The 14,965-nt window shown below is 38.1% G+C and overlaps 1 protein-coding gene across 3 annotated transcripts; it reads right to left on the reverse strand.

Moving 5' to 3' along the window:
* Positions 1-437: 437 nt before the first annotated feature.
* LOC121526445 (platelet-activating factor receptor-like) lies at positions 438-14,221 on the reverse strand. 3 transcript variants are annotated; one of them, XM_041813044.1, is made up of 2 exons: positions 14,112-14,221; positions 438-4,039 (listed from the first exon to the last, which is right to left on the reverse strand). In XM_041813044.1, the coding sequence occupies exon 2, from the start codon at positions 4,031-4,033 to the stop codon at positions 2,903-2,905; it is 1,131 nt and encodes a 376-aa protein (XP_041668978.1). In that variant the 5' UTR covers positions 4,034-4,039; positions 14,112-14,221; the 3' UTR covers positions 438-2,902. The 3 variants fall into 3 exon arrangements, with proteins under 3 accessions (XP_041668978.1, XP_041668980.1, XP_041668979.1); XM_041813046.1 differs by lacking the exon at positions 14,112-14,221 and adding an exon at positions 13,531-13,615; XM_041813045.1 differs by lacking the exon at positions 14,112-14,221 and adding an exon at positions 11,505-11,628.
* Positions 14,222-14,965: the final 744 nt, after the last annotated feature.

Here is a 14,965-nt window from a genome sequence, read left to right on the forward strand (position 1 = left end):
AAAGTTTACTGTAATGTAAACATAATCATGGTATTTTCATTATCTATAATTATGACAGTTGACCCTTTATTATTAGTCTGTTGTAATTGGAAATACATGATTTGGATGAGTCAAAGTTTGTTTTTGTATACTGATAAAGTACAGAGAGAGTGAGTGACTGAGTGACTAAAAATAAAGAGTCTGAATTCTGGCAGGTATGCTGCTTATGCAAATATGCAGGAATATGTTTTAACCACAAGGGGGGGCTAAAGATTTGTGAAAAGAGCAAAGGACATCTCCTCCTCTGACAGTGTGCAGTCGTGATCATGGTTAAGTGTTAGGAGTCAAAAAATTCAAAAATAGGAATATTTTATTTACATCAGTTGACCACCAGCACCTTAGTGACAAATCACAACCCAAATTCCTAAACTTTTTCAATGATGAAAAATGGGGCAGTTTGTTCAACTTTTAAGAAAAGATTTGATGGATCAAAGAAATAGAAACATACCCTTCAAAATAAATGCACATCATAGACAATCCACCCAACAATATCTCTGGGTGTTTTTTCTCTGATGAGAATCCGAGGACTTATAGCCCAGACTTGTCAGCATAGCGGTTATCACTTCAAGTTAAACAACAACAACTTTCTTTCAAAACAAAATCTGGCTGAAACACCTCAGTAACAGTACAGCAGGGACTGCTCCATGAGTGTGTATCACGTAAAACAACCAAACTTGTCACAGAGTTAAGAATGCATTTATAATTTTCTGGCAACAAATTATGTGCTCATGTGTTTGATAGAAGACAATGTAACACTGTTATTGCCAGCACAGGATCTGACTTGTTCAGGCAGAGCGAGGAAGAGGTGTGTGCTGTCTGATGAGAGAGAAAAACATCCCATTATCACATATTTTTATGTGTGACTGAAATGTTAGAGCCTTCATGCTAACTGTGGGCTGGATTACAGAAAACAATATGGTCAGAGCCTGCATTCTTACTTTGTCCTTCTGTTTCTAGTACAGTGCATTCAGACCCTCTTCACTTTTTACAGTTTTATGTTGCAGCCTGATGCTACAATAGTTTACATTCATTTACAATGGACTGAGGCAAAGTGGAAAACTGTTCTGTGGCCAGATTAATCCAAATTTGAAATTTCTTTTGTAAACCACAGGTCTTGCATATTCTGCAAGACAATGCTAAACCACATATCACATCCATCACAACAGTATGGCTTCACAGTAGAAGAGTCCTGGTGCTGAACTGACCTGCTTATAGTCCAGACCTTTCACTAACAGAAAATATCTGGAGCATCATGGAACAAAAAACCCAGCAAAGAAGACCCAAGACTTTTGAGCAGCTTCAAGCCTACATCAGACAAAAATGGGACAAAATTCCTCTCCCAAATTTCCAGCAACTGGTCTCCTCACGTCCCAGACATTCACTAGAAAAGGAAAGGGGTTGCTACACAATGGTAAACATGACCCTCTCCCTACTTTTTTGAGATGTGTTGCTGCCATTAAATTCAAAATGAGCTAATACTTTACATGAAATTGTCAAACATATCAGTGTCAACATCTGATATGTTTATGTTCTGCTGTGAATAAAGTATGGGTTTATGAGTTTATGAGAAATTATTGCAGTCTGCTTTTATTTACATTTTACACAGCGCCCCAACTTGTTTGGAAATGAGGTTGTAATATTTTATGTCCATTAAATATTTCTTAACAAAAAATATTGAAAAAAAAAAACAAATTCATGCACACTTTTTCTATCAATAAATGCAAATGGAACGATAAAATTAACAATAGGACAAAAAAATCATAATACTGTCTTCAACTGTAATCATCTATTCACATTTTAAGCGTCAGTTATTCAGTTACTCTTTAAATTAAAAAAAAATTAAACAGTGAAAAAAAAATACATCAAGTAATCTCTGATTAATTGCAACCAGGGCTGCCCACAAAGTTGGCTGGGCCCCTGACAAACCCAGTGAATGGGCCCTCCCCAGATGTGATTTATTGAGGTATCAAAGCGTGTGTGTTGGATGAGTAGAGACAGTGCATCCTGGATTTGGTTACCTCATTTTGGAGCTGAAAAATGTATCAAGCTTTAACTGGGTATTTATATCTGCTACCTTTAAATAGGGGTGTAACAATTCAGCGATCTGGATCGCTATATCGATTGTTTGAGCAATGATTCGGTCAAATCGATTGAAAGTATAAACGTCGATATTAACTGCCATTTTTACCTTACGCTTTTATTTTGAAAGTTCCCCAACCTGCAGTAACAGATTGTGGTGAATGGGTTCAGTAGCGTCTGAAGTATTGTCTGATTTGATTATAAATCGAATCAAATCGAAATCGAATCGTGGCAGACTTTGTAATATCGGCAAATATCGCATTGTTCTGAGAATCAATATTGTAACGTATCATGATGAAAATGGTGATTTACACCCCTCCCTTTTAACCACTTTTCTACAATATTTCTATCCATTTTTGACCATTTTGCCATTTCCAACCCATTTTGCTTTTTGGCCTTTTGCCAACTTTTGGCCATTTAAAACTGTTTTGCCACTTTTAGTCAATTATTTGATATTTGTTGCCCCTCGTTTCTATCTTTTGCCAATTTGACCATTTTTGCCCTGTAATGCCACTCATTTGACACTTTGCATAAACTTTTGGTACATTGTTTCAATGTTTTGCCACTTTACACCCATTTTTGCCACTCCTTTTGGCATTTATATCCAATTTTGTTGCTTTAACTTATTAAAGTTGCTAATTTATGCCTTTTTGCCACTGCTCTGCCACCTTTCGACTGTCGTTTCTGTTTTTTGCACCTTTTTGGCCAATTTTTGGGATCAAAGGGAAATCGCTCCCTTTATTCCCCTCTTATTAGCGGCCTTGGTTGCAACTTGGACATTGTCTCATTTTTTGTTTTTAGTACTCAGTCTTGAGAGCCCTACTGATTCCTGTGTTGACTTCACTGAGCACCCACCTATCTGTTTTAACCTCTCAATGTGCACCATAATAAATCCTCGAAACTTCTTTGTGGCAAAATAATAAACTACAGGATCCAGAATGCAATTGAGGTTCATAAGAAATAAGGTAATCTGATGTACATCATTGAGTGCTTGTCGAGTTGTTTGGTCCCACTCTACGTGGCCCCAGCCTCGTTGGATCTGCAACACGGCCAGCGTCCAGGGGCCTTGAACTAAATGGTGGGGCAGGAAACAGACGACAAAGACCCCAACCACTGAAAATAACATCTGCAGAGCTGTCAGTTTTGCTCCTCTGGGCCTTTTTGATGGAAAACATATGGTCTGTTTGGATCTTTTACATACCATTGATGCTGGTCCGTATTCTGCCTGATCAGGATTTTGAGAAAGTAACGCTCGTGCAATGAGTAAATTACACACTACAACAAGAAAAAAGACGATTCCAAACATCCCAATTATCAAAAAGTGTGTAGCAGCCACGGATTTCTTCTCAGGGTCTGTTTGATTCTGGTATCCCTCAAAACAGCGAGTCACTGTCGTGTCAGTGTGCGTCCCTGGAGAGGCCAGAGATGGAATAGCCATCAATGTAGATGCCACCCATATGGCAATGCACACAATGATCCCACGGCATCTGTTGTCTGAAGACATCGCATTCAGAGGCCGGGTCACGGCCCAGTATCTGTTGAAGCTGATGGCGCAGAGGAAGAGGATGGAGCAGTAGGTGTTGATGAAGAACAACGAGCCAGTCAGGCGGCACATGAAGTCTGTGTAGACCCAGTTACCATGCCGACTATAATAGCCAATCCATGGGGGGAGGGCGCACACAAACAGGAGATCAGCTATTGTCAAGTTGGTCATGTAGATTCTGATTTCACCCATGGTTTCATCATCACGTAGGCTGCGTAGGACGAAGAGCACATAGATGTTGGCGAAGAGGCCCAGGATGAAGATGATGCTGTAGACCACAGGGAAGAGGACGTAACGGAACTCAGAGTCCAGGAAGGTGGAGACATTACTTGCTGGAGAAATCAGACCAAAAGCTCCTGTTGAGGCCTGCATATTTGTCTGTGGAGGAAAAAAAAACAACAAATCAGAATGAAACAGTCTAAGAGCTCCTCTTCAAGTGCACTCCGCCTAAACATACATTAAGAAAGGGTTTCACTTTTGCTTCATCAAAGTTGCAACCCATCCTCTTAGTTATTTTGATGTGACCAGCTTTATACTTTAAAATAGACCTAATCCAATCCACTTGTATCATTCTGATGTAGCTACTTTTTTCAGAGAAAAAAAAACGCAGATTACTGACGTTCTACTCACCAGACGGCTTCTTCACCTCTAATATCTCTCCAGGCAAGCACTACAAATGCTCCAGAGGCTGTAAAGTTAGTTTAAACTGTCTGAGTGGGTGTGTCGGTGTCTCAGTAGGAGTGCTTCAAGCAAAGGAAAGGTGTGGCCTTCAAGTCTGTCTTCCCTGGAAAGCCCTGACATGATGCAACACGCATATCCGTGAACATATGGTCTATAAATTGTCATTTGTCTTTCAAAGTGAAAGCAGATGCCAACATGGGGGAAGAAAATACGCTCAGTTTATCGTCAGCCCCCCTTTTTCCCAGAAATGCATGGATTCAGAGGAAAAAGCCTTCCTTCAGTGTTCCTGGGAATACTCATATCGGGTCTCATACCTGTTATTCCCTTTATTCTGCCATACTTTTACTTCGTACACTTTTACATATTTGTCAGTAAATCCTTTACCTTCTGTTTCTCAACAATAAACAGATGCGGCTCTAAATCACTTTACATGTGGATGCCAGGTAGCCTATTTCCTGTGTGAGTTTAAAATGTCACAATACTTGGACTGTCTTGATTCACATGGACTTCTAATGATTCTCATTTAAAGATCAAAGATAAAGAAGTCTTCTTTGAACGCTGCACAGCAACTCCTCTATGATAACTAGCTGGATCAGACTACAGTACTACCTGAATTATTATGTCTGTATCCAAAAACGTAACAGATCAGGGGTATGGCATTTTCATTTTGGATGCTTTTTTTTTTTTTTTTTGCAGAGTTGGTCAACAATATGCATTTTCCAGTTCCATCACCAGGCCTGGAAAACAGTTATTCAAACATGAAGCTGTTTTTATCACCCTTTGTTTGAGGAAAGTAGGACCCACTACTACCTGGGTAAAGGGAGTACTGAAAATAATGTTTTTAATGTCAGGTAAAATGATCCAATTCTAAAAATATATACATAGTAAGTTTTATTTTCAGATATAGTGTTAGGTACAAGAAAACATGAAATAAACACAGTGAAAACACTGCACTCAGCAACTCAGCATAAATGAAATAGAGAAAAAGGTCATCTCATCTGGGATTGAATTATGTATACACCCCTTTTGTAAGTGGTTGCACAAGCGTTGGCTTGTTTTTGATAGCTTTAGGTAAAGCTAGCAATGCTAGCTACATAAATAACATTACTACTTAAATCAATGTATCTTAGTAAGCTGTCTGCCCTGCCTTTCTGAAGACAAATTGGAGAACACCACCCCGACCAGAAGAGCTGGATGGTTGTCCCTGTATTATTCTTAAAGCTGATAACAAGACGAGCTACAAGTGGTATACAGTATGTTTACCTTATGAAAACATTATTTCAACAGTTGAAGTATAAAACTGAGCAGAAATATCTAGTTTTGGTTTAGTTTGTTGTTTGGATTTTGCAGACCTCCATGGCCCCCCAAGTTTGGCTTGGCCCCAGGAAGCTCTCCCCTGTATGCCCCCTTATGGGTGGCCTAGCTTCTGACGTTAGCCACAGAGCAGATCAGATATGCTGAGGTGGAATAGCGCGTAGCTTGCATTGCAAAATAGAGCAAAGAATTGTCACTATAATTGGGCCAACATTGTTTTTTGGGCCATTTTTCCTAAAATTTGTTAAATTACACATAGCAGCTGTACCCATCTGTTGCACTGCATAGCCTAGCTTCCAAAAATGCATCCTGTATAAAGGGGTAAAACTCGCTGAAATCAATGGAAGCTAATGCCACTATTGCCAATAGTCTTATACAACCCAACTCCAAAATACTGAAATATCCCTTTAAACATCAAATTTCATCTTCCTGGCTGCCTGGTCACCTACCTCACTGATATGAAAGCTGGGTTTGGCTTCCATGCCATTCCATGACCCCCCCCCCCAGCAGAGCCTTTGTGAGTGTGTCTGTCTTTGTTCTCTGTGGAAGTTCCTAGCGGTAAGGGTTTGCCACAGCTGGTGTATAAGGCCTGGCAAACTACCATTCTCCATGCTCTCTGCTTACTTCATCTCCTTTGGTTTTTGTCCTGTCTTTCAAGCTGAGTCTTGACAAATTGGGGGCTTGCCCGAGTTGAACCTCTCACATCCTGGACAAGCCCCCATTAGCCATGATTTTATGTTCTAACTTGGACTTTAAGACATGGTGGACCCCGAGGGATTATTGTATGTGCATGTTATGTAATTTATACTACAGTTTTATACCATTGAACTGTCTTGGGTAATTTAAAATCCTTTGTTGATTTGAATCATCTACAGACCCAACAATGTTTGTACCCAGGGCCTATATGAGTTTTTATCCCTGTCTTGACTGTCCAGTATCCAATTATGTTTCAACTCACCTGCATAGGTGTATGGAATGGTCTTTATCCCAAATTCAAATGAAACAAAAGGAAAGAAACTTAAGGGTGACATTGCTATCTATTGCATCATGCTGCTTTATGCTTTATGCTTGATTTATTGCGTGAACGGTTAGTACTCTATATTCCCACCCACTATGCCACCTCACTTCCTTTTTACCTGTGGCATAATCCTACCACCTGACCAATTAACCCACATGACTTATCACCATTTAGTCTTACCCACTTGTTCCTACAATCCTGTTTATTTCTTAATTTGGCAAAACCCTTCTCATAAAAACCCGTCTGTTGCTCTTCTAAGAGTATCTTTGAACCTTTCTCAGGCAGCTCATTCTTTTTATATTAATTATTTACTTTGCTTGGGTGTCAGAGCACTTTGTTAGCTCTTGTTTTATGGCCTATATAATTATGCAATGTCACACAAGAGGGAGTGATGTTATACTGAATATCATAACTGCTGTAATTTGGTCACTGATACAAGGACAAAAGCATAGCTGTGGATAGTCCCTGTAGTGATCATAATCCAATGTGTCGACCTTGAGTGCGGTTTTACTTTTAAACAACAGCTCAACAACCGGCATACTGAAGAGAAATATTTAAAGTGAAATGTTTTATATTTTAAATCGACCGAGCCTATACATACATTGACTTCAAATACCACAAAACATTTTTATATCAGTTAGGGAAAGTTCCACCTAAAAAAAATATTTTAGAACCAATTTTTTTTTGTAGCTAATGGTTCTTAAATGGTCTGATTTTTTCTGGAACCATAAAACCAAAATTTGAAGATACAGTAAATGGACAAAAGTATTTTTTTCGCAGGTGTAAATTAATGAATTCAGGTGTTTCAATCAGACCTAATTCACAGGCATATAAAATCAAATACTTAACCATGCAGTCTCCATTTGAGAACATTTGTGATAAGTCGTTCTGAAGAGCGAAGTGACTCCAAGAATGGTTCTGTGATGGGTGCAATCTTCGCAATAAGACAGTTCATGAAATTTCATCCCTTCTGAATATTCCAAAGTCAACTGTAGGTGATATTATTAGAAGCGTTTAGGAATAACAGCAACTCAGCTACAAAGTAGAAGACCACGTAAAATCACAGAGCAGGGTCAACAACTGATAAGGCACATGAGAAAGTCTTCATCACTCTGTGATTCCATGGCTGAAGAGTTCTGAATTTCAACTTGCATTTATTCAAGCAGAAAAATTGTGGGGTGGGAGCTTCAGGAGATGGATTTCCATGGCCAAATGTGAAGTTTGGTGGAGGAGGGATAATGGTATGGGGTTGTTTTCCATGGTTTGGTTTAGGCCCCTTATCTTTAGTGAAGGCAATCTTAATGCTTCAGTATACCAAGACATTATGGACAATGCTATGCTTCCAACTTTGTGGCAACAGTTTGGGGAAGGCCCTTTTCTATTTCAACATGATTGTGACAGTGCACAAAGCAAGGACTATAAAGACGTGGTTTGATGAGTTTGGTGTTAGGAAGAACTTGACTGACCCGCACAGAGCCCTGACCTCAACCTCGTCAAGCACCTTTGGGTTGAATTGGAACGGAAATTGGATTCTAGGCCTTCTCATCCAACATCAGTGACTGACCTCATAAGTTCTCTTCAGAATGAATGGGCTCAAATTCCCGCAGAAAGTGCATATACAGTATCAAAGCGCATGTATTTGAACACGTCATCACAGTCTCTGTTGGTGTAATGGTTAGACGGCTTCTTATGTGTTCTTGAGGTTTTGTTAAAGGTATTAGTATGTGTTCATCATTTCCATGCAAACATTCAATACTAGTAAAGACTTGTCTAGAAAAAGTACTTCCTATTTTAAGACAGATATGTAGACCGTAAACAATGGAACCCAAAGTAGTCCATCTTTATTATCCTTTTGTCTGTCTTCTCCACATTTATATTATATGACCTACAAATATGAAGCATAGCTTGCTAGCCTTAAGCCTAGTGTCCTTGTGTGGCACATAAAACAGTGCAAGTACAAAGCAAGTATGCAGTATGGTATCTAAACCACATGGGGGAGTAAGAGGCTAACAAACAAAGAAGGAAGACACCAATCTCCCTTCTCAACTAGTGTCCAGTTATGTTGTGATTTAGGCCCAGGTGAGGCTCCACACATACATTAATAAATGAACTGCATGAACCACCACTTTCACTCTCTGTGTAGCTCAAAGCAGCAGAAGCTCCCTCCCCTCGGTGGTAAACATTTAATTCCAGCTCAAATGTACAAGCACACAACACAGTCTCCTCTCCCTGGTGCCACCGTGTAATTCCTGGATTAAGGTTAACGAGCCTCCCCAACCTTATTGCTGTTATTATGGCTTGGCAGTGGAACAAGAGAGCAGAGCTTTTTTTTCTTTTTTTTTTTTTTTTTGGTAGTTGTGCCCCGCAGGACTGCCAGGCATGCTGTGCAATCGTGGGTATGAAGGCTTTATCTTTCACGATACATCTTGTGGTTAGGGTGTGGATTCAGAAAGAGATTCCACAGCAAGTGAGAAAGATTTGTCTGGGTTATGAAATGGAAGGCAGTTTATGCGAGACGTGGTCTGCTTCAAGAATGGTATTTGATATGCATGATTGTTTTTTAATATAAGAAAGCACAGTGATCATGCAATGGATTTTACGTAGGCCCACATAAATTTAACAAGTCCAGTGAAATTTGAATAAAATCCAAGATGATATTTTCTAAACAAATCTCAGACTCATAAACTGAATGACTGTGATGGGAAGTCATTTGACTTGAAATGATGACACCGCATACTTCCCAGCATGCTTTGTTTGAGGTTTAAATTATCCATAGAGAATTCCTTCATGTGGTTTAAGAAAATATGATAAAGAGGAAGATGCGCTTCGTCTGCTCATACATATTAAAGGAACAGTTCAACATTTAGGACATTGAACTTATTTTTCCTTGCAAAAGCTCTATGAGATTGAAGGCTCATTTTTAACACTTCAGTAAGCTATTGCGGTCAAAAATCGGAAACAGGAAAACAACCTACATTAAGTAAAACATGCAGCATATTGCTGGTGTTTGGTCTAAACCTCATGTCACCAAAATTACCACTTTTCGGGGAATGGAAACAAAGGTGTAATTTCAATTAATTTAACACTGAATGGTCATAGTCAACATCTGTTAAAAATATTTTTATTGCTTTAAAACTTGTTAAAATCCACTCACAGATGTAAAAGGTGACCAATAAGACTGATTTAATAAAAATAATTCCAATAATGAAAAATGGAGGTGCAAGATTTTCGCCAAACGGCAGCAATTTAGTCTTTTTAAATAATGAATAGAAACATGTTAGACAGTGTATTGGGGCTACTTAGATTTTAAAAAACAAAGAGGATCTGTTAGTTTTTTAACACAAAATATGACCATTTTTGAGATTATAAAGTCATGTGTTTACTACAAAACAAACTCAGAATTTTAGCGTTTAAAAATTTGTTATTTTACATGAAAAAGGCTTGAAATTTCTTTGTTAAAAAACTCTTAAATGTGGACATTAGGGACTCAAACATTTCAAGTTTTCAACATGATAAATCTACAGCAGTGTAAAGTCAAAATTTAAAAGAAAGATTTTTGACTTTGTGATCTAAAAAATTTCTATGTTTTGGTTGGCATACAAGTTTTGAAGTAAAGAAAATGTCAGTTTGGATGTTGGGATTTACAACATAGTGTGGTTGTGTTTATGATGGGGTAAATTTCCAAAATCTATCAGCCATGGTAGACTACAGGTCATTAAAAGTATCATAATAGAGATATTTGTGCCAGAAAACAGTAAATCTAGTCCCTGACTTCTGTCTCTCTGTTTTGACATTGAGCCAGGCTGATTAGAAGCATTTTTAAAAATATGAGAGGACTGTATTCATTGCGAGTGGGCGTGGCTTCAGCCCATTCAACCAACACACCCACACCATCCTAGAGCAGATTTTACTGCCTCATTTTTTGTGATGCTGAAGCTTAATTTCATAAACTTAGAGATGTTTTTCAACTGAAATTTGACCTGGTGGTTTATAACACAGTAGCCTGTCATACAACAAAACCTAAAATACAGTTTTTTTTTTATCACTTTACAGGGACTTTAAAGACACAATTATTGCTGATGTGCCCCCAGATGAAACTGAGTTTGCCACCCCGTTTTTTTTTTTGTTTGTTTGTTTGTTTGTTTGTTTGTTTTTTTGTTTTTGTTTTTTGTGATACAGTGTTGATTTTCTCAACTTAAACTATGACTAAAAATACTCATAATCTTTATCCATGAGGAGGATGAAACTAAGACTGGTTAATAATAGATCTTTGGTGATGAAGTTTTCAGCAATGAAATGAAACTAAAAAAAGACTAAAATGTTAATGCTGGACTGTTGGACATTCAGAGTCCACATTATTTCTCCATGGTGCTTATAAGGCAAGTCAGTATTTTCATCAGTGTTTTCTATATCAATTTAAGTATTGATAGTACATCAATATGAGTGTTTTACGTTGATATTACTTTTACACTTTGACATGACTTACATGTAACTAAAACATCACCTTTTCTTGTAAGGGCTAAGACTAAAATTAAAATAGCTGTCAAAATGAACACTGGAGGGGTATAAAGCTTAATTATGTTGTATGACTGATTTTAACCAAAATAATGATTGCATTGCCAAACATGACAAAGAATACCATCTTTAGTCTGTAACTCTCCACATGTCTAAATTAACAAAGTGTGGAGCAGCCATGAGTTTACTGTCCCATCATTTCTGACCATTTTTGGCCAGTCAAGTCCTTGTATAATCATATTAGCTTCAAATCAGGGAGTAGAGCATAAATATCCACAAAGACCTCTTAGAATATAAAAACCAAAGACAGCATACCTGTCCACGTCCCAGTTACAAATGATCTCAGTGTCCAAGTTCTCACAGCTGTTCAGCTCTTATGTCCTCTCCAAACTTAAAAAATAAGTCCACTCAGGAGGATAAGAAATCTGATCTAGTCTGCAGCAAAACTGAAAGGTAAATCAGAGAAGAACCACCCCAATGAGCTGTGTCTGTTTCCTGTTTTGGTGTGTCCTTGTTGTTAATTTTATTGTGACCATTGTAAGTGGAATTCTGCCAAATGCTTTATTAGACCCTGGAGACTTCTCTTCCTCCTGTTGTTTGTTAATGATAAGGCAGTAGAAGGAAACTGTGCATGTTTTACAGCACAAGCTGTCAGTTCCAGCAAAAGAGGCTGGCTTCTGATGAAAATGAATCACAAGAGTAAGGCTCCATTAAGAAAACAATGACTTACGTATACTGAAGTGGTTTTCTGTAAATTTTTACAGGGAAGCCTTTATGTTATCAAGAACTACCTTTAACAGTGAGATCCTACAAATGTAATGTGCAACACTTAAACATTAATATAGAAAATATCAAATACATCCAGTAAATCTATGGTTGGGTTATGGCTTTCTAAATGAAAGTGTAAATTCAGACTCCTTCTGGGTTTGTCGTTCTCAGCTCTGTGTTCACACTGACAGTGCAGCACTTCCTTCAGCTTGTTTAGAGGGTGACTTACCCTCTGCCTTCACTATGAACGTCACAGAGAGGTTACGGAAATATGAGTGCTTTACAATCTGCGTCAGCTTTGGCATTCGTAACAGAGGTGTCATAGAGGCGAGAAAGGGGTCAGTGGAGTCAGTAGGGGAGAGCATTGTTTGCACTTCTGACTGTGTATGTAGAGCTTCCACTGTGCCGTGCTCTCTCACGCTTCTGCAAAGCTGTAGCACATGGGATTCAACAGACAGGAACACCAAATACCACACTGTTGCTGTAAAAATGTCTAAAGATGTAATGAATTCCTTCTGTATGTAGAGGAAAAATGGTGACGTTTCAACATAAGCGTACAGCTCCAGGAGAATCAGTGGACTTCCCGATACTGCAGAAAAAAAAAATGTGTTTGGTCTTGGAAAACTTGGTCAGATCTGAAAGCAGACCTGACTAATCAGTAATGTCTGAGAACAAGGCCATAGCTACAACAGGGTTTAGTTGTACTGGAAGCTGTAGCAATGGCTACCACCAGTGTAGCGATAAGCTCGGCATAGCTGTAGTACATTGGCAGTTTTGTCAGAAGTGGACAACATAAGATTCACACTGAAATTTTCTCAAAAAAATTTTTTGAATTTTTTTTTACATACCACATGTAAATTGGATTTCCTGGAAGTTAATCATAATAAGCTCAAATATGCCATCAATAAGCAGCAAATTTGTTTTTTTGCCATCTATTTTCATTTAAACATTTTAATAAATTGTTACACCCAGGGTGTTTGTGGCCTAAAATGGACTCCATACATAAAAAGCAATAAAAAGAAAAAAATCCACTTTTTATCTAAACTCATTTTTAGATCAACATCAGACCTGATCATGAATATATAATATTGATTCAGTTTAAGGAATGTAACCCTTTCAATGCCAGTTTAATTGCAAATAACCCTGATTTTTTAAATGTATACAACACAAAAAAAATGAAATATTTTCCATTTACTACATACAAATCAGATTTACTTGATGGGGATTATTTCAGCCCTGGTGTGTGAATAATGAGCAATAACTTTGATTTTTATGTATTTTTCTATAGTTAAGATTTGAAGAAATTGTTCTGTTATGAGACCCAGGATAAATTACTGAGTGTTGAAAAGTTACAAGGACTGTTTTAATCCTGTCTGACTTCAATCTGCAGCTCCTTACTCGTACCTGCAGTAGTGTTAGGGTTTATGGTTTCCTGTCACTCGCAGCCTGCAAGAACTCAGAGCACAACATATCTCTACTGCTCTAACCAACCCCCTCTTAAATGTGTGTGAATGTGCCTGCTGTATTTTAGAAAAGAACAGAGAGTGAAGCCGTGTCGACTCATAAGACTCACCTACGGGGTCCTTGTGTGGTCCAAAGAAAAACCCTCCTGAAAATACATCCTCAATAATCCCACAAGAAAAAGAAATAATTTAAATCCTTGAGGGTGTGTAAGGTTACTCCAGCGGTTTTAGTGATAAAGTCTCCCCAGAGTCTAAGATATGGTTTTAAAGAACATTTTTATTTTACTTGCAGCTCAGTCAAAAATGCATCAAATCACTCAAAAAGCCAGATTGACAATCAAGTTGTCAGAGATTACATGAAAAAGTAAATTCAGCACCAACAAAAATGGATTACATTAATATTTTTGAATGATTCCACAGATGAAAAATGATTTAAAGATCAATTTAGAAGCAAAAATATATATATATTGGTTCAACATAAAAGTCTAGGTACCCCAAAATTAAAAATGGTTAAAAACTCATGAGTTGAAACCACAAAAGATGGCTTTTGCTTAAATTTAGTTCTCCATCCTGGACCACAGAAACTGTTTTCTCTAATCGGCTGACACTACATTTGGTGAGCAAAATACCAGCATGGGTCTCCCTGTCTTTCAATAGCCGTTGGGTAGTACTTGTTAGCTTCAAGTCATACCTTCTTGTTGCAGGTAAGTGTCCTTTCAGCTCACAAGTAGTAACCGATCACCCACAGAAGGTCTCAGGACCGAAGAACATGTGTATGCCAATCAAGCTGACAGGTTGGAGTCTGCAAGAGACCTGATGAGCAAATTGAGACCCCTTTTTATACGTGGTTTCACTGACGTATCGTCATGGAAAGTCCCGTCTCTTTTGAGTAGAACTGTTTTGAAGTTTGCAGAAACTGAAACCAAAAAGTCCCTTGTTGTTTTTGTCAGCATTAGTACAAAACTCAAAAGGGAAGGATTGACCCAAATACAGAACTCAAAAAGATTCAATAAACAAACAAAAGAACTCCAGGAATCAAAATTCAGTCAAAAATACTGAAACACAGAACTTAAATACACAGGGAGTGATTGCACAAGGGGAGACAGGTGTGGGTAACGAGACTCAGGTGAAACTAGTGAGGGTAATCACAGAGGAGGGAAACTGAAGGCAGGAAGCAAAACTGGAATCAAACACAAGGGAAGGCAACTACAGAATAAATCCAGGAAGCTTCACAATACACAAGAACACCGGACAGAGATACAAACATAAGTGAGACTAAGAGGGGAGCAAGGAAACAAATACAAAGACAGGGAGTAAATTAAACATGAAAGACAGGGAATTAACTAAACATGAAGCACAAGGTGTAAAACTAAACATTAAGCACAGGGAATTAACTAAACATAAAACACAAGGAGTAAAACTAAACATGAAACACAGGGAAATAACTAAATATGAAACACAAGGAGTAAAGCTAAACACTAGAAATACAAGGCACAAAATACATAGAAACATAAGGGATCCTTGACTAAACACTTAATAAACTGA

The sequence above is a fragment of the Cheilinus undulatus genome, linkage group 18, assembly GCF_018320785.1.
Source record: "Cheilinus undulatus linkage group 18, ASM1832078v1, whole genome shotgun sequence".
NCBI lineage: Eukaryota > Metazoa > Chordata > Actinopteri > Labriformes > Labridae > Cheilinus > Cheilinus undulatus.

Bases quoted from the DNA above. Each gene is read 5' to 3' on its own strand.
- LOC121526445 (XM_041813044.1), bottom strand. From the start codon at position 4,033: ATGCAGGCCTCAACAGGAGCTTTTGGTCTGATTTCTCCAGCAAGTAAT.